General features: G+C 47.1%; 4 protein-coding genes and 1 long non-coding RNA gene across 6 annotated transcripts; 4 read left to right on the top strand and 1 right to left on the bottom strand.

Annotated features, from left to right (window-relative positions):
• Positions 1-450: 450 nt before the first annotated feature.
• LOC148087781 (uncharacterized) lies at positions 451-5,130 on the top strand. 2 transcript variants are annotated; one of them, XM_087796545.1, is made up of 3 exons: positions 451-664; positions 1,936-2,057; positions 4,687-5,130. In XM_087796545.1, exons 2-3 carry the CDS (start codon positions 1,936-1,938, stop codon positions 4,958-4,960), a joined length of 396 nt encoding a protein of 131 aa, XP_087652671.1. In that variant the 5' UTR covers positions 451-664; the 3' UTR covers positions 4,961-5,130. The 2 variants fall into 2 exon arrangements, with proteins under 2 accessions (XP_087652671.1, XP_087652662.1); XM_087796536.1 differs by lacking the exon at positions 451-664 and adding an exon at positions 703-919.
• Positions 5,131-5,181: 51 nt separating this feature from the next.
• Positions 5,182-7,875, bottom strand: nudt18 (nudix (nucleoside diphosphate linked moiety X)-type motif 18). The gene is made up of 7 exons (XM_087791032.1): positions 7,808-7,875; positions 7,422-7,619; positions 7,239-7,349; positions 7,067-7,169; positions 6,885-7,008; positions 6,700-6,824; positions 5,182-6,157 (listed from the first exon to the last, which is right to left on the bottom strand). Exons 2-7 carry the CDS (start codon positions 7,590-7,592, stop codon positions 5,781-5,783), a joined length of 1,011 nt encoding a protein of 336 aa, XP_087647158.1. The 5' UTR covers positions 7,593-7,619; positions 7,808-7,875; the 3' UTR covers positions 5,182-5,780.
• Positions 7,876-8,123: 248 nt separating this feature from the next.
• sdhaf1 (succinate dehydrogenase complex assembly factor 1) lies at positions 8,124-9,292 on the top strand. Its single transcript, XM_087796510.1, has 2 exons — positions 8,124-8,220; positions 8,949-9,292. Exon 2 carries the CDS (start codon positions 8,996-8,998, stop codon positions 9,242-9,244), a length of 249 nt encoding a protein of 82 aa, XP_087652636.1. The 5' UTR covers positions 8,124-8,220; positions 8,949-8,995; the 3' UTR covers positions 9,245-9,292.
• Positions 9,293-9,765: 473 nt separating this feature from the next.
• Positions 9,766-11,316, top strand: LOC148087778 (uncharacterized). Its single transcript, XR_015711879.1, has 3 exons — positions 9,766-9,907; positions 10,158-10,289; positions 11,110-11,316. It is a non-coding gene; the product is annotated as an uncharacterized LOC148087778 (long non-coding RNA).
• A 268-nt stretch (positions 11,317-11,584) lies between these two features.
• LOC148087777 (disintegrin and metalloproteinase domain-containing protein 9-like) lies at positions 11,585-20,788 on the top strand. Its single transcript, XM_087790973.1, has 24 exons — positions 11,585-12,072; positions 13,837-13,934; positions 14,530-14,588; positions 15,024-15,102; positions 15,191-15,267; positions 15,337-15,517; positions 15,581-15,646; positions 15,721-15,792; positions 15,865-16,034; positions 16,131-16,212; positions 17,803-17,936; positions 18,019-18,190; positions 18,253-18,345; positions 18,405-18,509; positions 18,564-18,654; positions 18,761-18,866; positions 18,927-19,110; positions 19,179-19,259; positions 19,321-19,426; positions 19,484-19,613; positions 19,690-19,789; positions 19,852-19,884; positions 19,999-20,057; positions 20,237-20,788. Exons 1-24 carry the CDS (start codon positions 12,000-12,002, stop codon positions 20,298-20,300), a joined length of 2,415 nt encoding a protein of 804 aa, XP_087647099.1. The 5' UTR covers positions 11,585-11,999; the 3' UTR covers positions 20,301-20,788.
• The last annotated feature ends 4,038 nt before the right edge of the window (positions 20,789-24,826 follow it).

The raw sequence follows: 24,826 nt of genomic DNA, 5'->3' as shown, positions 1-24,826 counted from the left end.
GTCTTAGTTATTGAATCCCAAAAAGGTTGCTTTAATCAAGAAATATCCTTCCGTTTTGTTTTTAAAATAGAAAACAATTTTCAATTGTTTTTTATTTTGCTGAAGTGAAAGTGGATTTGGTTTTTTTCTGTATAAGTGAAAAAAAAACATTTTTTTGTTTTGTTGTTTTTTACAATTGAATAAGGCAACTTATATTGAAGCAATTTTTTTTTGTACATTTTTAAATAAAAATGAAAAAAACAAATCGACCTCCATAGTCTGAGAAAGTCTACGTTTTTTTTTCCTGAACCTTTATATCTGCTACGACCACTTGGACCTCGGTCTGTCGGGGTTTGGTCAGTTTTAACCTGGCCTGACCTGAAACATTTGTCCTCCACCTGTCTCTCTCCACCTCACTTTCTCCCTCTTACTCTCACTCCGCCCATCTCTATGTCTCTGACTTTCAAGCTGTCTCTCTTTCTGAGTGTGTGTCTCCCCCACTTTCTCATCTTTCTCTAACCTCTCTCTTCCAGTGTTGTTCGTCTCTCACTTATTCTGTCTCTCTCTCCGAATAATTTTCTCCTTCTCTCCTTCCCTCTTTCTACCTCTCTCGCCCTTTCTCTTTTTTGGTCGCTCTCTCTCAGGCTCTCAAACACACACTCGGGTGTTGGCATCTCTCGTGAAGGTCAGTCCCGACTGTCTGTCTATGTGTCTTTCACGTCTGTCTGAGTAAATTTTTCTGGACAGGTGGCGATGGATAGGTGAGACAGGTATGGACGGTCAGTAAGGAGAGAACAAATGGAATAATCTGGAGGTGAGACAGGTCTGGACAGTCAGCTAGAAGAAGAAATGCAATAATCGAGAAGTGAGACAGATGGAGGTTAGACAGGTCTCGACAGTTGTCAGGAAGAACAAATGGAACAATCCAGAGATGACACAGGTCTGGACCGTCGTCAGGGAGAACAAATGGAATAATCCGGAGTAATTGTGACTTCTGTTAGTCCGTGTCGGAGGAGTAACTTTGACTTCTGCAGGTGTTTGAAGAGTAACTGAAACTCCTGCCGAAGTGTGAGGAGTGACTGTAACTCCTGGTGATGTTGTGTCTGAGGAGTAACTGTGACTCCTGGAAATGTCTAAGGAGTAGGTGTGATCCTGTTTGATTGTGTTGGCGGAGTAACTGTGACTCCTGTTTGTTTGTGTTGGACAAGTAGCTGTGGATCCTGTTTGTTTGTGTTGGCGGAGTGACTGATTCCTGGTAATGTCTGAGGAGTAACTATGACTTTTGCTGGTGTCTGAGGAGTAACTTTGACTTCTGGTGATGTTTGAGGAGTAACTTTGACTTATGGTGGTGTCTGAGGAGTAACTATGACTTCTGGTGATGTTTGAGGAGTAACTATGAGTTCTGGTGGTGTCTGAGGAGTAACTTTGACTTCTGGTGATGTTTGAGGAGTAACTATGAGTTCTGGTGATGTCGGAGGAGTAAATTTGACTTCTGCTGGTGTCTGAGGAGTAACTATGACTTCTGCTGGTGTCTGAGGAGTAACTATGAGTTCTGGTGATGTCTGAGGAGTAACTTTGACTTCTGCTGGTGTCTGAGGAGTAACTATGACTTCTGGTGATGTTTGAGGAGTAACTATGAGTTCTGGTGGTGTCTGAGGAGTAACTTTGACTTCTGGTGATGTTTGAGGAGTAACTATGAGTTCTGGTGGTGTCGGAGGAGTAACTTTGACTTCTGCTGGTGTCTTAGGAGTAACTATGACTTCTGGTGATGTCTGAGGAGTAACTATGAGTTCTGGTGATGTCGGAGGAGTAACTTTGACTTCTGGTGATGTTTGAGGAGTAACTTTGACTTCTGGTGATGTTTGAGGAGTAACTATGACTTCTGGTGATATCTGCGGAGTAACTATGAGTTCTAGTGATGTCGGAGGAGTAACTATGACTCCCGGTCCTTCTCAGATGAATGTGGCTCTGATTCACGACAAACTTCACATCAAGAGTTTCTGGGAGTCGAAGGCGGCGGTGGAGCAACAGAATGTGGAGAAAGAGGAGAAGCGAGCGGAGAGCAGCGCCCTGTGCAGGTCAGTGACATCATCACGATCTTGGTCACGAGAATGTGGTTTATAGGCGCTGATCCGGGATCCAGTTCATGACTGGGTCTGATGGTGCTGAACCTGAAACCGTCTAAAAACAGCTGAAGGTCACCGTGGTGACGGGACATGAACTTGGAGAGAGTCCTAGGACCAGAAACCTGTGGTCCAACATCAGCCTGGAGCACCATGGCCTCGGGTGTGGAGGTTCACTGGCCCTGTTGTGTCTGAGGATCAGCAGGAATAAAGGGCTTTATCTGGTTCTGGTTCTGAGTCGGTCGGGATTCTCCACATTAGCGTCCCCTGTTGACCCACACGTCTTCTCTAATCCCCCCTACTCTCCATTACGCCTCCTCTAATCCCGAGCCATCAGGACTGTGTCGCTCTAAATCCCCCCGGCTATCCGTTACCAGGCCTCTCCCACCGCCCGCTAATTGAGGCGCAGCCGTGGGCGGAGTCAGGGAGCGCGTGCTTCCTGGAGAAAATCTCACAGCGATGACACAACGACCCGACAGCTGCTGCCAGTACCGGACAACCAAACATGGCAGTGAGACAGGTGGCGAGATGGAGGAAAGACAAGCGGGGCGGAGAAGATGGTTGGATGGAGGTGAGACAGGTGGCGACGTGGAGGAGAGACAGGCGAAGAGAAGTTTGGTAAGATCGAGGTGAGACAGGTGGCGGCGTGGAGGAGAGACGGGTATTAGGGTGAGACAGGTATGAACAGTCCGTAGGGAGAGAACAAATGGAATTATCTGGAGGTCAGATATGTGGAGGTGAGACAGGTCTGGACAGTCAGCAAGAAGAACAAATTGAATAATCAGGAAGTGAGACGGATGAAGGTGAGACAGTTCTAGACTGTTGTCAGGAAAAACAAATGCATAAACCAGTGGTGAGACAGATGAAGGTGAGACAGTTCTAGACAGTTGTCAGGAAGAACAAATGGAATAAACCAGCCGTGAGACAGATGAAGGTGAGACAGATCTAGACAGTCGTCAGGAAGAACAAATGGAATAAACCAGCGGTGAGACAGATGAAGGTGAGACAGGTCTAAATAGTCGTTAGGAGGAATAAATGGAATAATCAGGAAGTGAGACAGGTCTAGACACTCGTCAGGAAGAACAAATGGAATAATCAGGAAGTAAGACTGATGAAGGTGAGACAGGTCTAGACAGTCGTCAGGAGGAACAAATAGAATAAACCAGCGGTGAGACAGATAAAGGTGAGACAGGTCTAGACAGTTGTCAGAAGGAACAAATGGAATAAACCAGCGGTGAGACAGATGAAGGTGAGACAGGTCTAGACAGTTGTCAGAAGGAACAAATGGAATAAACCAGCGGTGAGACAGATGAAGGTGAGACAGGTCTAAACAGTCGTCAGGAGGAACAAATGGAATAATCAGGAAGTGAGACAGATGAAGGTGAGACAGGTCTAGACACTCGTCAGGAAGAACAAATGGAATAATCAGGAAGTGAGACAGATGAAGGTGAGACAGGTCTAGACATTCGTCAGGAAGAACAAATGGAATAATCAGGAAGTGAGACAGATGAAGGTGAGACAGGTCTAGACAGTTGTCAGAAGGAACAAATGGAATAAACCAGCGGTGAGACAGATGAAGGTGAGACAGGTCTAGACAGTTGTCAGAAGGAACAAATGGAATAAACCAGCGGTGAGACAGATGAAGGTGAGACAGGTCTAAACAGTCATCAGGAGGAACAAATGGAATAATCAGGAAGTGAGACAGATGAAGGTGAGACAGGTCTAGACACTCGTCAGGAAGAACAAATGGAATAATCAGGAAGTGAGACAGATGAAGGTGAGACAGGTCTAGACAGTTGTCAGAAGGAACAAATGGAATAAACCAGCGGTGAGACAGATGAAGGTGAGACAGGTCTAGACAGTTGTCAGAAGGAACAAATGGAATAAACCAGCGGTGAGACAGATGAAGGTGAGACAGGTCTAAACAGTCGTCAGGAGGAACAAATGGAATAATCAGGAAGTGAGACAGATGAAGGTGAGACAGGTCTAGACACTCGTCAGGAAGAACAAATGGAATAATCAGGAAGTGAGACAGATGAAGGTGAGACAGGTCTAGACACTCGTCAGGAAGAACAAATGGAATAATCAGGAAGTGAGACAGATGAAGGTGAGACAGGTCTAGACACTTGTCAGGAAGAACAAATGGAATAATCAGGAAGTGAGACAGATGAAGGTGAGACAGGTCTAGACACTCGTCAGGAAGAACAAATGGAATAATCCCGGGCATGAAGAACAGTGTCAACACTCTCGAGCGTGTCCAGTTACAAGTCCCTAACGAGGACACTCGCTGACCCTCCAGAACTTTCATCCACACAATCAGAACCTGGACCAGGACCAGATCCTGTCTGGCAGACAGGGAGACGCAGCTGTCAGTGAGACAGGATTAACTGTTTGATCATTTGCTGCAGGTCAGCGACATCTGATGAACCGAAACACACAACGAGCACTCTTAATAAATACCCACACACACACACACACACACACACTCGCTCACTCATGCACTTTTGTTCAGCTGTCCAATCGGACGCTAGGAGTTTCCTTTCACTCACACGCCAACATGACCTCACTTCCTGTTGTTCTGCAGGTTACGGGCTCAATGGGTTGTTCGTCTGGAGAATAGAAACAAGCACTTGAAGAAGCTTGACACACGAAAAGTTGAGATAGCCAAGTCACCTGACCAGGAGAACGAGTCACCTGACCAGGAAGTCAAGTCGGCTGACGAGGAAGTTGAATCGGCTGATCGGGAAGTTGAATCGGCTGACCAGGAGAACGAGTCACCTGACCAGGAAGTTGAATTGGCAGACGAGGAAGTTGAATCGGCTGACCAGGAGAACGAGTCACCTGACCAGGAAGTTTAGTCGGCTGACCAGGAGAACCCGACCAGGAAGTTAAATCGATTGAGAGGAAGTAGGAAGAGTCACCTGACCAGGAGAATGATTTATCCTGATCATGAAGATACACATGGTCAGGAGAACGAGTCAGATTACCTGATGTAACAGCATCATGGTGTCACCTGAAATAAAAAACAGTGCCTCTGTTGTTGACTGGCGACTTTTCACAAACACAAGCGAGGCACACATTCAACAACACACAACAAATATTTTACTTTTATTTACAGTCACAAGCACATAAGCTGAAGTCCAGGTTTTACACTGTAAACCAGATCCTGCACTGAAGACCAAGTCAGGCTGTGGACCAGATCCTAGACAGAAAACCAAGTAAGACTGTAGATCAGGTCCTACACTGAAGACAAAGTAAGGCTCTAGACCGGATCCTACACTGAAGTCCAAGTCAGGCTGTAGACCAGATCCTACACTGAAGTCCAAGTCAGGCTCTAGACCAGATCCTACACTGAAGTCCAAGTCAGGTTGTAGACCAGATCCTACACTGAAGACCAAGTCAGGCTCTAGACCAGATCCTACACTGAAGTCCAAATCAGGCTGTAGACCAGATCCTACAACAAAGAACAAGTCAGGCTGTAGACCAGATCCTACACTGAAGACCAAATCAGGCACTAGACCAGATCCTACACTGAAGTCCAAGTCAGGCTCTAGACCAGATCCTACACTGAAGACCAAATCAGGCTGTAGACCAGATCCTATACCGAAGACCAAGTCAGGTTGTAGACCAGCTCCTACACTGAAAAACAAGTCATATGGTAGACCAGGTCCTACAGGGTCAGTAGAGGCTGTGCAGGGGTAACAGGGACATTTGCCTGCCCAGTAACTTTTCCTTGAGCTCTTGCTTCTGGACCTTGTGCCAGAGGTAGCGAGGGTTTTCCAGGGCCGGAGGCTCAGTGTTGGTCCTGGGCTCCAGTTTCTCTCCGTCCTCATTGCGCTGGACATAGTCCGGAACCAGCAACACCAGCGTGTTGAAGCAGACCCCGTCGGTCCGCCCATGCTGCCGACCATTGTGCTGCAGGCTGAAGACGCCCAGAGTGTTGACGTCGTGGTCGTAGTACGCCGACGGCATGGCGTCCTGGACCACCATGTTGGCGGCCCACGTCACCGTGTGAGTCCTCACTGCTGCCCCCGTGGGAAGGTGCAGCTCTGGAGCTACGAGACAGAAACAGTTCAATTACCTTTTGTCACCAAAGTCATAGAGAACAACCAAAAAACATTGTTACAAGGCCGTTAGTGCTGATTCCATTGTAACCATTGTTATATAACTGGTTTACTGTCACCATGGCCACAGCAACTGCCATGGTTACAATAACCATAATTACCCTTGGTTACTGTGATTACCAAGGTTACTGTTGCCACGGTAACTATTGTCATAGTAATCGCAATTGCTACGGTAACTATCATCACTATAGATATTGTCAATGCCACATGTACTTGTTTCACAGTTGCTGTGGTAACCGCCATAGTTATGTTAAATATGATCACCATAGTTGCATTGTTGCAGAGGTTACTTACTTAGTAACAGTTGTCACAGTTGCTATGGTTAGGGTATCTATCATCCCCATGGCTACTGTCATCACCACAACAACCGTTTTCACAGTCGCCATAGTTACCGCCATTGTTATGATGGTTACCGTCATTGCCATGGTTTCTGTCATTGAAATGATCGGTGTCACAGAAGCTGGACTACGTACCACGGACCAACAGGATCCAGAGATCTCCTGCAGTGCTGGTGAAGACCAGGACCAGCCTCTGGACCACATGACGACAACTCAAGTCAATGGGTCGAGTTACAGGGTGCCGGGGGTCCTGTCGGTACCTGCCACAGCGGAGGGAGGTCAGGGGTTACCATAACATGGACAAATAAACAAAGACCCACTTGAGTCCGCATTCAATGAGACTAAGGATGTCTCGCCCTCTCAAATGGAGGGCCGCCTGCTGATCCCACCAGGTGGCCTGCAGCGACTCCTGATCCGCTGCAGACAGAAGCTTGATGCTGCCCCCTGCAGGACACACACACACGCTGATCTAACCCGTGTCCTGTATGTCAGGGACTCCTACCTGTGACTTTGGCGAGGAAGACGAAGCGGATCCACTGAGGTCCTTGTTCCTGTATCAGCAGCAACGTGACCGGCTCACACTCCAACCCTGCCTCCTCCTTCACCTGAACGATGGCCAGTGAGTGCGTGTGTGTGTGTGTGTGTGTACAAGAGTGTGTGTGCCTGTGCTGCACCTCTCTCTTCAGCGCCTCCTCAAAGGTCTCCCCCACCTCCACCCGACCTGCTGGCAGGTACCACTGTTTGTAACAGTCTTGTTTGGCCTCCTGAACCATCAGCACCTGGTTCTGGACACACACACACAAAACTGGTGTACTTGACTGCATGTTGGAGTGAGGTCACAGGTCACAAGGACTCACCTGCTCGTTGAAGATGACCGCACACACGATGTAGGTGACGGTCTTCCTCAGAGCGGCCGGCTTGCTCTGGTCCAGACCGACATCACAGGCTGTGACCTCTAACCCCCGACCGGCAAGCAGCTGCTCCACCTGATCCTCAACCTGCCCATGACCCCGCGACACCTCGCACATGACCTTCCTGACTCTTGACTGACAGATCTGGAGAGAGGAAGATAAAGATCCTGAACATGAAAGACACACAACTATCCATAACACATTTGACAACACAACTGTACCACCACAAATGTAACAACACAATTGAACCACCACAAATGTGACAACACAATTGAACCACCACAAAGTGACACCACAACTGTACCGACACAACATTGTAAACACAAACGTACCTCGACGACGCTGGCAACACAACGGTACCACCAGGAATTTAGCAACACAATCCTACTGATCTCTTCTGGCTCTGTTGTGACACCTGACACGGTGCTAGGAAATACTTCCGGTTTGGGGGCTTCAGAATAAACTTCAAGGGTAAGATTCCTGCTGCACTTTTGATAATTTTTCAGTCACACGTCGATTTCGGGCCTACATTTGCTTTATAGAAAACCACATGTCTCCAAACACGCGCTTTAAAACAAACAAAACTACTGTATGTATACGTTGACTCTTTTGTTTTTACGGGAAGCGGATATGACGCAACATTAGCCCTCGTTATTTCACATGCTAACATCTTTCTCCCTGTTGGGGTGTTTTTGATGTGAGAACACATGTTTGGACGTCAGTGATGAACCATCGAGTCACACAGGTGAGTCAGGTGGTGATGAGAACTGGGGTCAAGTGCGTGAGGTCAGACGAGCACGTGATATCAGATCAGAGGGAGAGAACCAGAGGAGAACTTGAGGTTTGAGGAGAACTTGAGGTCAGGGGGAAAACGATATAATGTACAGAGAGAGCTCTAGCATTTAAATTGCATTATAAGTATATTCTAATAGTTTTATTTATTTGTATATCTTTTTGTTCGTGTATGTCAACTTTCTGTATTTTTTAGATAGATTGATTTTTATTCAAATAAGTCTGTACAAACTGATTTAAAAAAAAAAAAAAAGGTGAACGTGAGGTCAATTAAGACTTAAGAAGTGAATGTGAGAACTTGAGAGGAGAACCTTGGGTTTGAGGAGAACTTGAGAGGAGAATGTGAGGTCAATGGAGAATTTAAGAGGAGAATGTGAGAACTTGAGGAAAACCTTAGGTTTAAGGAGAACGTAAGATCAGGGGAGAACTTAAGAGTAGATCTTGAGGTCAGGGGAAAGGTAAGGTAAGGTAAAACTTTATTGATCACTCCGGAGAGACTTCAGAGGAGAATTTAAGACCAGAGGAGAACCTCAGGAGAAAATGAGGTTAGGCAAGTGGACTAAGTGAGAAGAGCCACCTTCAGTCTTCAGAGGTTCAGGGAACTGAAGGATTCACAGACATTACATGAAACAGGTTCAAGTCCCTGTCCTGACAGTACTGAATGTGTCTTCTCGTCCTCAGGCTGCACAGAGTCGCGTGACCTCATGACCTTGTGAGTTCCTCCAGCGATGTCTCGTCACAGCAAGCTGCAGAAGCAGATTCTGACTCTGTACCGTCGGTTCCTGCGTGCGGGACGAGACAAGCCCGGGTTCATTCCACGCATCCGCGACGAGTTCCGAGAGAACTCTCGCATCCAGAAGACAGACGTGATGCACATCGAGTACTTGTACCGCCGTGCCGAGCGGCAGCTGGAGCAGCTACGTGACGTCAACACCAAACAGCTGGGCTCCTTCAGGAAGAAACCAGATGACCTCTGACCTTAGCCGTTTGGTCTTTGTCCTGAATAAAGAAACAAACGTAACACACATCTACTTTTCTGTAGTACTTGAATGTATCTATCATCCATCCTTGGGCTGAGTTCTTGAAAAATATAGAAGAAAACGTTCAGTATTGAAACAACAGAACATTGATTTCATGATTAAACTGCTGAATGTTTTTCTGGATGATTATCGAGGCTGGTAATCTTTTACTATATACTATAATCTTTCAATATAATGAACACAAATATCTTGTATGTTGTGTTGTTGGTCCAAACTCATGAACTGCCGGATAACAGTCGTCATTCTTGGGTAATGGTTTATTCGCAAGAATAATTTTATGAAATGAAAATGCCTTTTGTCATTTATCTATTACAAGTAGTTTTGTTAATACAATGTTATTTCACATAAAATAAAAGATTTATTGCTTTGACTTTTGTCGCCTTAATTAAAGGTCACTTTCAGCAAATGCATTGTACACATCTCTCCACTGGGGGCGCAAGAGGCACATTCTCTGATGGTGGAAGAAAAAAAAAGACAAACAAGGGAAGTCAGAGGTTTGGACTGATAACAGACGTGTGTGGTTCCGTGAATGATTGTTCCTCTCTTCGTATTCTGATGAATTCTCCGGGAGAAATGACGAGCGGACAGCTGGTGCAGCAGGTGACGTCATCGATGTTTTTCACTCGTTATTACCGAAACTCAGAACAGCGGACCCAGGTTCTGGACGGCGACACCCGTCCGCCCAGAGCGAAACCAGGTCCAAAGTCTCGAGTGTGGGGTTTGTGTTGGAGGGGTTACTGTGGCACAGAAACACACTTGTTAGTTTACTGCCATATCTACTTTGGACTGGACCTTGACTGTGTGTGTGTTTTGTGTGAGGATGTTCCACCAATATCTCGTTCTCCTGCAGGTGGCGCTACTTGAGTGGTTGTCGTCTCAAAGTGATGCGGACCGTCAGGTCCTGACAACAGTGACTGGGCTACAGGTGGCCCAACAGCTGTGGAACCGCGTCACGGGCCAGAACCAGGTGGAAACATACAAGGTAGACACACCATATGGACACACACAGGAACACATCTGCCAACATCATCACGTCAGACGGAACTTTCCTCTGTCTTCAGAACCTTCATGGCTCAGAATCAGAATATATTTCATTGCCAGTGTTGTAAACACAACATAGGATTTTTTGTGGTCGCAGTACATAATAAAATAATGAAATCAAATAACAAACAAATTAGCACTAAAACCAAATCAAGCATGAAGGCAGCCTGATCCTGGTTTAATGTTGGTTCTTGATGTTAAACTTATATTAAATAAACATCGTGTCAACAATGTAAGTATATCAGTAACATCAAAATATTAAATATTTTACTATAACTATTTAGCTATTTTTTATTTTATATATTTACATTTTTTTTGTAAGCATTTACTTGTTTATTGAATAACTTAGTTAAATATGAATCTGAATAAACCTCTTTTATTAAGAAAGTAGATTTTTTGTATTGGATTAAATATTTTTTATATTAAAAATGTTTTTGGAAATAATTGAAATGTGAATTAATGTTTTTTTTACACAGAGTTTAATATTAGAAATCCAATTATTAAACAAAAACAATGTTCTTAATTCAACATTTTTTAATGTATAGCCTTTTAAATGTAACATAACATTTTTGTTATCATAGTTCTATCAGAGGAAAGCTATTGTCTTCCCCAGTTCTTCTGCTTGTTCTTAGACTCTGTAACTCATGTCCTCCATCACTAAATCATCAAGTCTGAACCTGATAAGTGCATTAATCGAGGTCATAGGTGAAATACCCAGTTTTAATCTGTGTGTGTGTGTGTGTGTGTGTGTGTCCATTCAGAGGGAGTGTATCCTCGGGATCGTACAATTCCTGCAACAGAATCCGTCGGCGTCGACAGCAGCCATTAACGCAGAAGTGGAACGTTGTGTCTCGGAGTTTGCCGCACGTGTGAGGGTACTGGAGACCACGCCCATTTTCTGACCTGTCAATCATGACAGCAGGAATCCACTCTGATGTGTCATTCAATAAACAATCTTGTTACTGAAATTGTACTGGTTTGTTCTCTGACCTGCATTGTTTGTTGCTGAAAAGTGGAACTTTAGACCTAAGTCAAAAACATCGAATCTTGAACTCTGAGAAAACTAGACAAATACAAACTTTTAAACATCAACAGTGCAGTGATTTTATGGGCCTCAGTGATCATCCAGGTAGTGCGCATGCGCGCCTCTGTCTGTGTTTTTGCAGCTGATCGTCTGGTCACGTGACAGAAGACTCCCGGATCAGTGTCGCAATAAAGCCCCTGAACAGCACGTTGTTGATACAAACACACATCGACGGATCCCCGGAGAGAAGAAAGACCATGTTTGTTACGTGACGTCAACGCACGTTCGTGGCACGTCACAGGCTGTCCTTAAATGCGCATCCATGTCGACCCAGTTTTCCTCTCTGCGATTTTGTTCTGAAACCCCTCACCGGAAGTGAGTAGTGCCACAGCGGGCTAGACCGAGGATCAGCGACTCGAGCTCGGGGAGAAGGGCAGAACCAGGACAACTTGGAGTAGTGCCCACAGACAACCTTCGATTCTGATCGTCGGCAGGAGCTCAATGAAGTTCTGAACCAGGTCCGGGACTCCAGATGGCTCGACCGTCAGGGCGCGCCTCTCCTGGGGTCACAGCATGAGAAGGTGGAGGGAGTACCCCGAGAGGAAGTGACCGCAGTTGAGGAAAAAGATGATGAGAAATAGACGAATCCCGCTGGACCTCTTCTGCCTGGTTCTGCTGACCGGAACTTCTCTGTGCACAGGTGTGTTTTGTGTGTGTCTATGTCACTTCAAACGTGTTATGTGTGTTGGAGGGTCTCGCCTCGTAAGAGAGTCTCACAATTTTTGGTGAGTCATACAAGAGTATGAGTCAACAAAGAGTATTTCGAGAGTCTCTGAGTTATTACAAAGTGTCAAGGTCTGCATAGAGTAACAAGAGAGTAGTTACAACAAAGTCTCAGAGTCATTAAGTGGTACCAGTCCACGGAGGGACTTCACAGAGTCTTGGAGTTGTTAAAAGGTCTCCGAGTCATAAGAGTCTTTAGAGAGTCCCAGAGTCACAAGTGCATATTTGAGTCAACAGAGAGTCATTCGATTGATTTAGAGTCATGAGAGGGCCGTTAGAGAGTCACAAGAAAGTAACAAGAGAGTGTCAAAGTTGTTTCAAAGGAGTAACAACATGGTCTCAGAGTAAGAGTCCCGAAGTTACAAGAGAGTATTGGAGTCACATGAAAGTCTCAGAGTCACACAAGAGTCTCGGAGACATAAGAGAGTCTCAGCGTCACAAGGGAGTCTCAGAGTCACACAAGAGTCTCAGAGACATAAGAGAGTCTTAATCACAAGAGAATCTCAGATTTGTTAAAAAGTCTTCAAGTTACAACATGGTCTCTGAGTTACAAGAGAGTCTTAGATACATAAGATAGTCTCAAAGTCACACAAGAGTCTCAGAAACATAAGGGAGTCTTAGAGTCACAAGAGAATCTCAGAGTCACGCGAGAGTCTCGGAGACATAAAAGAGTCTCAGCGTCACAAGAGAGTCTCAGCGTCACAAGAGAGTCTCGGAGTCACAAGAGAGTTTCGGAGTCACACAAGAGTCTCAGGGTAACAAGAGAGTCTCTGATTTGTTAAAAAGTTTTCAAGTTACAACATGGTTTCAGAGTAACAAGAGAGTCTTAGATACATAAGATAGTCTCAGAGTAACAAGAGAGTCTTAGAGTCACAAGAGAACCTCAGAGTCACACAAGAGTCGCAGAGACATAAGAGAGTCTCAGAGTTGTTACAAAGTCTCTGAGTAACAAGAGAGTCTCAGCGTCACAAGAGAGTCTCAGAGACATAAGAGAGTCTTAGAGTCACACAAGAGTCTCAGAGACATAAAAGAGTCTTAGAGTCACACAAGAGTCTCAGAGACACAAGAGAGTCCCAGAGTCACAAGAGAGTCTCAGCGTCACAAGAGAGTTTCAGAGTCACACAAGAGTCTCAGAGACATAAGAGAGTCTCAGAGACATAAGAGAGTCTCAGAGACATAAGAGAGTCTTAGAGTCACAAGAGAATCTCAGAGTCACACGAGAGTCTCGGAGACATAAGAGTCTCAGAGTCACAAGTGAGTCTCAGCGTCACAAGAGAGTTTCGGAGTCACAAGTGAGTCTCAGCGTCACAAGAGAGTTTCGGAGTCACACAAGAGTCTCAGAGACATAAAAAAGTCTCAGGGTAACAAGAGAGTCTCAGATTTGTTAAAAAGTTTTTGAGCTACAACATGGTCTCAGAGTCACAAGAGAGTCTCAGAGACATAAGAGAGTCTCAGAGTAACAAGAGAGTCTCAGATTTGTTAAAAAGTCTTCGAGCTACAACATGGTCTCAGAGTCACGAGAGAGTCTCAGATACATAAGATAGTCTCAGCGTCACAAGAGAGTCTCAGAGACATAAGAGAGTCTCAGCGTCACAAGAGAGTCTGAGAGATGTTACAAAGTCTCCCAGTTTTAAGAAGGTCTCAGAGTTTTTGACTGTCTTGTCAATCATGTTGTCTTCAGACCGGCAGACGGAGCATCTGTCCTCCTATCAGCTGATAGTTCCTCGTGCAATCGGTGGACGGCTGCGGAGAAGCGCAGATGGAACTCCGCCTAGTCAAGTGAGTTCTTCTTTCTGCTTCCTGTGTGAGTATTTTTGAGGATATGCACTTTTGACTGGACACAACTTCCTGTCATATCCTGTCAGAGATGCAGAGTCAGTGTTCTACTGATGAGGTCATCAGACACACACTCTCACAAACACAGCTTGTCTGTGAACATCAGTGTGTGTGGAGTCACACTGTGGGTCGACGATTTGTGATGACATCATTTCGGAAAAATGTAAAAAAAAGAAAGAGCACACCCAGTTACCCGTCCAGACCTGCAGGCTAGAGTTGGGTGACACATTAGGAAGAGGAGAACCAATCACAGCTCAGTGGCCCCTGCAGGCAAGAATTCTGCTCTCCCATTTATTAAATGACTTCAGGATTGAGATGGGATTTCTCTTTATTTATCTTAAGCTCCGGGTAAGTCCGTTTCCTGCCTGTTAGAGGCGCCAAAACACTGTTTACACTCATTTAAGGAGCTGTGTTTCAGTGACATCACATCTTCTCATCGCTTATGTTGACAGGGTTTTTAATCACGACCACTTCATCTGGTCCTAACTCAGGGTTGATTAATCTGGTCTGACACTGATCTCTGCCTTTTTTTCTGCAGCTCTCCTACGTGCTTCCTCTGTCAGGTCGTGATCATGTGATCCACCTGAGCAGAAACGGGTCAGTTTGGACACACATGTGCACAGATACATTGCAAACACACACAGACACACACACACACACACAAATACTGACTAAGATATTACACTCGTACACAAACACATACACTAACATACACAAAACTTCATATTGACTGGCAAATTATGATACACACACAGACTCACTCAACTTTATTCATAAAGCACTTTAAAAACAACAGCGGTTGATACAAAGTAAAATAAGCACAAAAGGAAAATAAGTAAAAGGCACTAAAAACAGATAACACACAAACACACACACACACTAACTAAAACACTTACAGACTTATACATTAACACACACACACTAATGAACACACACACATGCAGACAAAAAAATACACACAAACAGACATTAAAAGGCAATCGTGACAATAAACACACAGTAACACACAATAACAATCATGGATGTTTCCAGGGACCTGCTCTCGCCAGATTTCACCGTCTTCACCTACAGTGAGAACGGGTCACTGCTCACACACTCTCCACCTGTCCAGGTAACACAAATATACACACACAAACACACACTCGCATATAAAGTGTGAGGTGGCGCCCTCCGGTGGTCATGACTGTTTGTTTGTTCAGAATCACTGTCAGTATCAAGGCTTCGTCCAGAACTTGGAAGGTTCTATCGTTTCCATGAGCGTGTGTGACGGCCTCAGGTAACACACACATACAGACACACAAACATACGCACACACACTCACATTGGTTTACCTGGATGTGTCCAGAGGAGTTCTTCATCTTCCTGACGATAGTTATGGGATCGAGCCGCTGGACTCGGACCCCCAACAACACATTTTCTACAGTCTAAAGGATGTGAAGTCTCAACCTCGAGGATGTGGAGTACCACACACACATGCACACAACCTGAACCAGAGTCAAGAGGTTCATCATAAACAACACAGTCGGGTAAAGCTCACACACATACTAACATCGACACACACACAGACACACTAACATACATGTTTGCAGGTGAGGCGAGCTGTTCTTTACCGGACTCACTATGTAGAGCTGCTGCTAGTGGTCGACAACGAGAGGGTGAGACACACAAACACACACGCAGACACACACATTCCACTCGCACAAACTCACATCCCTGGTGTGTATTTCAGTTCAGTTTTGTCAACAAAAACGAGACAGCAGTGAGAGAACAGATGATTCTTCTGGCCAACATCATCGATGGAGTGAGTACACAACTCTTACAATCACACACAAAGTTCAGGATTGACCGTGTGTGTGTGTGTGTGTGTGTCTAGATCTACCAGCAGCTGAATGTGCGTGTGGTTCTGGTCGGTTTGGAGATCTGGACTCAGCAGAACAAGATCAGTCTCGAGGGAGGAGCCCAGGATGTCTTGAGCCGCTTCACCCAGTGGAGGGAAAAAGAGCTGCTTCCTCGCCGGCGCCACGACTCGGCCCAGCTCATCCTGTCAGTCAACACTCTCGCCCACACATAGTTTCACTCTCACTGTCTCACCCACGTTTCTCACTCAGTCAATGTCTCACTTACACACTCTCTTCACAGGAAGAAGAGTTTTGGGATCACCGCTGGAATGGCGTTCGTCTCGACCGTGTGCTCGCGGACTCATGGCGGCGGCATCAACACGGTAGGAACTTTCCTGCTGAAGTCACTGTGACATCGTGCACCTCTTTAATCGAACTTGAAAATTCAGAAAAAAAACGCTGCCCTTTGACAAATGAAGATCTCCTGAGTCTGAAGAGACTTTGTCGAAAGACTGAGCGTCTCTGGAAGTCCACTAAACTTGAGGATGGATCTGATGTCTTCTTACAATTAAATGGTAGAAACTGCTAGATCTGATTACATCAGAAAACTCGTAGCAGCAAATAAGAAAAACCCCAAAGTGTTGTTTGACAAGATTAATTCTCTCATGTCTCCTGCTCCTCAAATCAAGCCTGTCTTCTGTGAAACTGACTGAAGATTTTTCATTGACAAAATTAAATTGATCAACGAGAAAATCTCTCCCCCCTTTGTTTGGAACACCTACTCTCTCTGATCCCCTCTCCTCCTCTTGGTCTTCCTTCACTGCTGTATCTTTGGGTGATATTTCGGCACCAGTGAACAAGATGAAACCCCCCTCTTGCTCAGGTGACGTCCTTCCTTGTAGGCTTTTTATCAAAGTATTTGATGTAATTGGCCCCTGGGTTACCAAAATGGCGAACATCTCCCTTTCCACAGGGGTTTTTCCCAATGCATTTAAAAATGCCAGTGTGGAGCCTCTGCTCAAAAAGCCAGGCTTAAACCCAACCGACCTCAGTCATTTCAGGCCTATTTCTAAGCTCCCTTTCTTGTCCAAGATCTTGGAGAAGGTGGTGTCTGAGCAGCTGTCTTTGTTCCTGGATCAGAGCGACATCCATGAGAAGTTTCAGTCTGGCTTCTGTAAACATCACTCTACGGAGACGGCTTTAATGAAAGTGTCCAGTGACATCATGATGTCGGCTGACTCGGGTAAATTCACTGTTCTGGTTCTCTTGGATCTGTCCTCAGCCTTTGACACAGTTGATCACCAGATCACGCTGAGAAGACTGAGGGATGAAGTGGGACTGTCTGGGCGCAGTTTTAGTGTATCTGCCAATCAAATTAGGTCTGAATCAGCAGATCTGTTGTGTGGAGTCCCTCAAGGTTCTGTTCTGAGTCCTTTATTGTTTTTACTGTACTTGATTCCCCTCGGTAAAATCATTCAGAGATTTCCTGATGTTTCTTATCACATTTTTGCTGAAGACATCCAGCTCTACTGCTCATTTGATCAAACTGAGCCCCAGGAGCTGAACAGCTTAGTCAATTGTTTGCTAGAAATCAAACAATGGCTGAGTGAAAACACTTTGCAGCTAAATGTGGACAAAACTGAAACTCTGGTGATCGCTCATGATGATAAGATTTCAGGATCAATTTTAAAATTCTGGTTCTTACTTTCAGAGCTATTCATGATGATGATTGCGATGATGATTCTTTGTGACCCTGGTCTGGAAAAGCACTATACAAATAACAATTACTTACTTACTAACTTACATGTTTGTGGCCTCAGGTGTGTGTAGATCCCTATAGTTGTGTACACACAGAAAATGTTTGAATAGAAAAATAAAAGTGAGCGAAACACTCTTTGACTTCACTTTTAGTCAGAACCTTGAGTTGGGGGAGGAAGTGATGTCATCAATGCTGTTATCTGTGTGTGTCTCAGTTCACCAACCACAACGTCGCAGTGTTCTCCTCCATCGTCGCTCATGAGCTCGGACACAACCTGGGGATGAACCACGACGATGCTCGATCCTGCACATGCCCCTCCCCCTCCTGCATCATGAATTCTGGAGCCACGTGAGGACACACAAACACACACACACAGACACACACAGACACACATTTACACTCACACATTTTCCTTCCTTGTCTCCTTCAGAGGATCCATGAACTTCAGCAGCTGCAGTGCCGATGATTTTGAGAAGTTGGTCTTGTCGAGCAGCGCCTCATGTCTCCTGAATGTGCCGCGGCCCGACGAGGCCTACAGCGCCCCCTTCTGTGGGAATGGACTGGTGGACACCGGAGAAGAGTGTGACTGCGGGTCGCAGAAGGTGGGAGCTTGAGTTGTGCGTTTGTCGGAAAAATTTGTCTAACATGCGTGTGCGTGTGGCAGGAGTGCGAGGACGACCCCTGCTGTGAGTTCAACACCTGCAAACTCACGTCCGGATCTCAGTGTGCCGTCGGAGAGTGTTGCCGCTCCTGCAAGGTAGAGAGAGACCAGCCCGCTGCTGCCGCCAGACGCATGCTGACCGTGTGTGTGTTCAGTTCCTCCCAGGAGGCTCGGTGTGTCGCTCCAGCTCAGACGAGTGTGACCTCCCGGAGTTCTGTAACGGCACGTCGTCGCTGTGCCAGAGTGATGTGTACGTTCAGGTGAGTCATCCCTTCCCTACGTCACTTCCTGTGTTCACCCTGCTGCTGTAACAGGACGGGCAGCCCTGCAGAGGTGGACAAGCGTACTGCTACAACGGGAAGTGTCGACACTATGAGGGGCAATGTCAAACTCTGTTCGGACCCAGTAAGTCCTCCTTCTGTCTCTCTCTTTTTCTTACTCTCCCTCTTCTTCTTTCGGTCTCTTCCTCCCTTTTTCCTGTCTCTAACTCTTTTACTCTGTGTCCGGTCAGAGGCCAAGGCGGCGCCAGACATCTGCTTTGAGGACATCAACAGCATCGGAGACCGTTTCGGGAACTGTGGCTATCACAACTACGGCTACAAGAAGTGCGAGCGAAGGTAAAAGCCAATCCGCGCGCCTTACTTGAGCTCCCCTGGTGACCTCTGTGACCCCTGCAGGAACGCTCTCTGTGGGAAGCTGCAGTGCACCAATGTGAAGGAGGTCCAGGCTTTTGGCATCAAACCCTCCGTCATCACCACGCCCATCGCTGGAGCCACATGCTACGGAGTCGACTTCCGGTTAGGGTCTGACGTTCCCGACCCGGGTATGGTCAACGAGGGGACTAAGTGTGGCGAGGACAAGGTGAGGCACAGAGAAAATGAATAGCTAGTTGGACAGAGAGACATAAGGTGTTTGTCTGGGGTCTCCAGGTGTGCATGAACTTCGAGTGTCGTGGCGTAGACGTCCTGAAGTTTGACTGTGACGCGGCGTCCAAGTGTCACGGTCACGGGGTGAGTGCAGACGGATGATTAAGTCACATGACACGCTGCTGCAGTCGTCTCTGTGTCTCAGGTGTGCAACAGCAACAAGAACTGTCACTGTGACGATGGCTGGGATCCGCCCATCTGCCAGGTGCGGGGCTACGGCGGCAGTGTGGACAGTGGGCCGACCTGGAACGGTACGTTAGGACGTCACGATAAGAGGCCGCGTGATACTGACAACCCTCCCCCCACAGACAAGGACACGTCCCTCAGAGACGGCCTGCTGGTCTTCTTTCTCCTCGTCTGTCCCCTTACTGCCCTCGCCGTCTTCCTCCTGACCAGGAACCAACTCCTCGCCAGACTGAGGCGACACAAGAGACACCAGTGAGACTCACACAGAGAAACACTTTACTGTCGATTAACACACTCACGCGCTTGTGTCCCTCTTTGATGACATCAGGGCTGACGCGCCTTCATCATTGCCAAACAGGGCTCCTCCTCCACATGCCCCTCCTGCCTCTGTTACCCGTGGCAACGGAAACAACAATCTCAGAGATGGAGTGAGTTCTGTCACATGATTTTTAAAGGTTGTGATCGCTTTAAATTTCTTCTTCCGTTTCAGCAAAATGTTCAGCTGCTCCGTCCACAACAACTGGTAAATCACACCCACATGTTCACTCACAAACGCACACACAGACACTCACAAATGCACAATTACTCTCACGCCAACACACTTTGCAACCGTGTAACGCTTTTTCTTCACATCAAGGAGGCGGAGCCCGGTAGGACCACGCCCAGCTTCGCCACCAGGCCACCCCCCCCTCCCTTGTAAGAGTCACTGTTAGAACTTGGGCTACTATTAGCTTCTGAACTTCCTTTAGCTTCTGAACTTTTGAGTTACTGTTAGCTTCTGAACTTCCTTTAGCTTCTGAACTTCTGGGCCACTGTGAGCTTCTGTGCTTCCGTCTTACTGCTATGACAACTGAATGTGTGTTTCTGTTTTTCAGGAAGCCAAAACCGCTGACTCAACCTGTCATGCCTCAGAGACCCGCCCCCCCTCCACCTGTGTAGAACCTGTCCGGCCCGGGTCCGCCTGCACACACACTACTCTGGACTTGAGCCCGCAGCTCAGCACTGAATCATAGGAATGTAACCAAACACAGAGCTAGCTACAGCAGACATGCTTGGAATCGAACTTGCACACCTGTGTCAAATGACACCAGACCTGTTCAGTAGGTGTCCCTCAGGAAGTGCGACATGCCATCACGGAAAGTGCTGTGCACGAGCACCATCCTCGTTGTGGGGACATCGCCACCAATCGACCTTGTGTCTGCGATCACAACCATCTCGCAAACAAAAGATGGCGCTCGAGCTTCCTGTGGATCCACAACTCTGCCTGATCGCTCTTCAGCCTGCATTATGATTGTTGTATGTGATTGTTGAGATGATCTGTCGCTCTAATCTGAGAACATCCTGTCGTCCCAGGTGTTGATTCAAAGGAAATATGTCGGTAATCACTTTTGATAATGAAAGTAATAAAGTTTTGTCCTTCCAATTGATGACATTCACAAGAAGATCTTGCTCAGACTGGGACAGCTCATTGTAGTCTCCATTGTGATGACTAAAGGTACAGTGTTCAATTGTGGCTGTGTGTTGTTTGTGACCCTCTAAATGACCTCTGACAAAGTCATCATATCTTGCATATTTTTCACACAGCACAGTTGACCGTCAACCCCACGTTTGTCTCTGGACACGAGTGGCGGAACAGGGAGTGGGTCAGCTATTTTAACAGGTTTATAGCCACCCGCCCGTTTCGTATGTTGACGGAAAAACGACTGCTGACAGATGTAAGTCCAGGAGATTGGATGACATCTATCGACCTGACCGACGCGTACTTTCACATTCTGATAGTCGAGAGACATCAGAAGTACTTGAGTCTCGCCCTAGAGGATCGAGTGTGTCAATACACTTGACTCCCGTTCGGCTACTCTCTAGCACCCAGGGCCTTCACCAAGTGTGTGGATGCAGCACTGGAACCAATGAGAGCAAATGGGGTGAGGATCTGACCTATTTGGTGACTTGTTGATCCTTGCCAGGTCAGGGGCAGAAAGTCACGCTCACACACAGAAGATGTTGAGCCATTTTGCCAACCTGGGGTTCATGGTGAACCTCAGCAAGAGCGACACTAAGGAGTTAGTTTACCTGGAGGTACTGCTGAATAGGGAGGAAGGATATGCGTGCCTCCCGAACACGAGTATACAGCCCATTCTCCGACTGATAACACAGTTGCTGGCAGCTCGCCGTCATGAAGAAAGAAGGACGACAGCAGGCGCTGTTATGTCCCTCCTGGGGCTCCTGGCAGCAGCTCACACGACAGTGCGGCTGTGCTTGCTGCATATGAGGGAGCTCCAGAGATGGTTTGGTCGTCTCAAGCTACATCCTAAGCGGGCGGAGGTCGAAAAGTGAGCCTTCCCGCTTTGGTTTTGCAGGACATCAAGTTTTTTGGAACTCTCTAACCAACCTCAGAAGGTGAGTTCCATTAGGTTGCATCCTTCATTACAATACACACGTGTTCACAGACGTATCCCTGACAGACCGGTGTACTTCAACTGGCTAGTGTTGAAAGCAATTCACAACGTCCTGCTTCACCTCTCTCTCCCCAACTGTCACAGTCCAACGTCCTAGTGCTATCAGACAGCTCCACCGGTTACGTGAATCGCCAGGGTGGAGTCAGATCCCCAGCCCTTCTGAGTGTGGCAAAGAAGATTTGGCTGTGGGAAGACCGTCACCTGCTCTCTCTCAGAGCTCAGCATGTGCCGGGTGTGCTGAATGTCCGAGCCGTGGCTGCCAAGATGTGGTCTTGGTTCACACGGTGGCGGACCTCTACGCCAAAAAGGAGAACTTCAAATAGACATTTCATTCTCGCTCAGGGCCTCTGATTGCCCCCCACTAGGCGTGGGCGCTTTGGCCCACTTAAGTTGGCTGGCCGGATACTGTTTGCCTTACCTCCTCCGCAGCGACTCCTCCCCTTGTTTCGGGGAGCTAAGCGGGGGAGTCTGAGGTTAATAGTGGTCGGGCCGTACTCCCAGGGCAGGGGGGACTCTGACGGCACCCCTGGTTGTGGGTCTGCCTCTCAAAGTGTGGCTCTTGCATGGGACAAGCTGAGCGGGACTCTGGACCCGGGCATTCTCCAGCGTGGGCCCCCCGTCTAGTACTCACGTAGGCTTATGCCTCCAAATGAGGGATATTCTCTCACTGGTGTGCAGACAGGTCCCTGGACCACAGCCTCTGATTGGTCTCTGCTGTTCTGTTTTTTTCCTGCAGCATTACTGGATAACAGACGGACTGTGGCAACACTGAGTGTTCGCATCAGCCATAGCAACAAGGCACGTCGGGTGCTTCGGCGCATACCTACCCTCTGGTGGTGCATTTCTTGTTGGGGCCTACAGGCTTCAACCTCCGGTGAGGCCTTCCAGCCCTCGGCGGGATCTCCAGCTGGTGCTGGATTCTCTCGCAGACCTGACATTTGAGCCTCTTGACCAAGTCCCACTGGACATTTTGTTTGAGGTCTCGCTCCTTCTTGTACAGACATCCACAAAGAGAGCGAGCGAGCCTCGTGCTCTCTCCATTCGTCCGGTTGACAACACATTTGCTGGACGCTTGACGTCATGTGACGTCAGCAGGCGCTGTGTATCCCCCCTGGGGCTCATGGCAGCAGCTCACAGGAGGCTGGGCTTGCTGCAACTGAGTGACATTTTGTCCTAAGGTGTCACTCCTTCTGGACCTGACATCCATGAAGAGAACGAGTGAGCTTGTGCTCTCCCCATTAGCCCTAAGTGTCTTCCTTGAGTCGAGGAGTCATCAGTGTCATTGCGTCCGATCCCAGCGTTCCGTCGTCCGAAGGTTCAGGTCCTTCCGGGCAACAACTCTCACGCTGCAGGCCTTCCAACCGCTACCCCATTTGGACCCGGGTCAAGATCGTCTTCACCTGTTGTCCTGTGCGGGTTTTGTTTTGCGGCGCCTGGCCTCATTCGGCAGCTCTGATGCCCTATTCTTTGTCACGGTAGATGTTGGCCTGGTGAGCCCGTCTTCCCTCAGAGGTCTCTCATTGGGTGAGATCGGCCATTATCCAGGCCTACCAGGCAGCGGGTGGATCTGCTCCTAGCGAATTAGGGGCTCATTTCACCCGTGGTGTGGCAGTTTCAATGGCTCTTTCGCGGGCTGTTGTCTTGGGAGCCTCTTGGGCATCCACCTCAGCCTTCGCTAGAGCCTATCTCCTCGACATGGCGACAGGATCAGTAGCTCATACTGTTTTTGAGCGATTCCATTCCCTCGAGGCCAGCGGCCCCAATGGATTTGGATCCTGGGCCGGTGGGGCCCTAGTGATGCTGCTGTCAAGAGCGGCGTCTAGCTGGGGGTACATTGATCCCGTCGGGCTTCACCTTAGGTTTAAACCAATAGCGAAGCGGTTAGAGGGCGGAGCACCAATATGAAGTAGAACCCCTGAGTTATCTTCATAATCTCAGGTTCTACAAATTGGTGCGAAGCCCTCTAACCTCGTCGCCCAGCAGCCGCCTTTCTCGCTGAGTTTTCAGTTGGAGGAAGTGTGGCGGGTGTTTCCCGCCTTTATAGGAAGTGGACTGCACCCAGCTGGGTGGCGAGTTCATTAAGCTTTCTCAGAAACGAGGCGGGGCCTCGAGGATAAACCAATAGCGAAGCGGTTAGAGGGCTTCGCACCAATTCGTAGAACCTGAGATTATGATAGATAACTCAGGGATTTTCATCTCATTGAATAAAATCATGTTAGGTGTGATCTGTTGGACCTTTTGATGAAGCCCAGTTGCTGAAAAAAAAAATTTTTTTTTAAAGGGCACCAAATGACCATCATGACAATATAGGCTATTTAGTCATTCTACAGGAGCCTTGTTTTTAAAAGGTACAATAAAAACAATATTGAACTTTCAGCGAGCCCAAGTCCAAGGCAGGTACCTGTCTTGGTGAGTTCAACCTAACCTTGTTGCTTTTTATTGTCAGGGTATTACGGATGTCCATACTGAAAACCAAAACCAATGACTAACTCTATAGGCAACTGTAACCATTAATGTCAAACGATATCAATAACTGTAGTGGAACGTAATGACCACTTGGATGTGCTGTTCTCTTGACATTGATGGATGTGTGTTGAGAGATCGAAGAAGATAATAAACGAACATATTTTGAATCCCGCGGATTTCTGTTAGCGTTCTGTTGTGTGTTCTCACATGAAAATAAATAAAGAGTTGAGCTACAACATTGTACATTTACATCACCTGTAATAGGCGCTTTGGCTTCTTTCGACAGGGCAGAGGGTTGACCATAAAGTGGTTTGAGCAAACAAAAATGTATTTTACGTTCAATAAATCTCACGCCAATGAGCCAACCAATCACAGAGACCGGAGAAAGCTGGTTTCTGATTGGCTGTTTGGTTACCAACGGCAACAAGGTGCCGGGAAAAGTGTTGCATTCATTCAAGTGTTTCTGAACATTAAACAGTTCACTTCGGCCCAGACGGAAAAATTAAAAATGTCGACTGGACAACAAACAGAGCCACAGGTAAG

The sequence above is a fragment of the Callionymus lyra genome, chromosome 1, assembly GCF_982586985.1.
Source record: "Callionymus lyra chromosome 1, fCalLyr1.hap1.1, whole genome shotgun sequence".
In the NCBI taxonomy this organism is placed as follows: Eukaryota; Metazoa; Chordata; class Actinopteri; order Syngnathiformes; family Callionymidae; genus Callionymus; species Callionymus lyra.
This window is presented reverse-complemented; position numbering and strand designations above follow the sequence as displayed.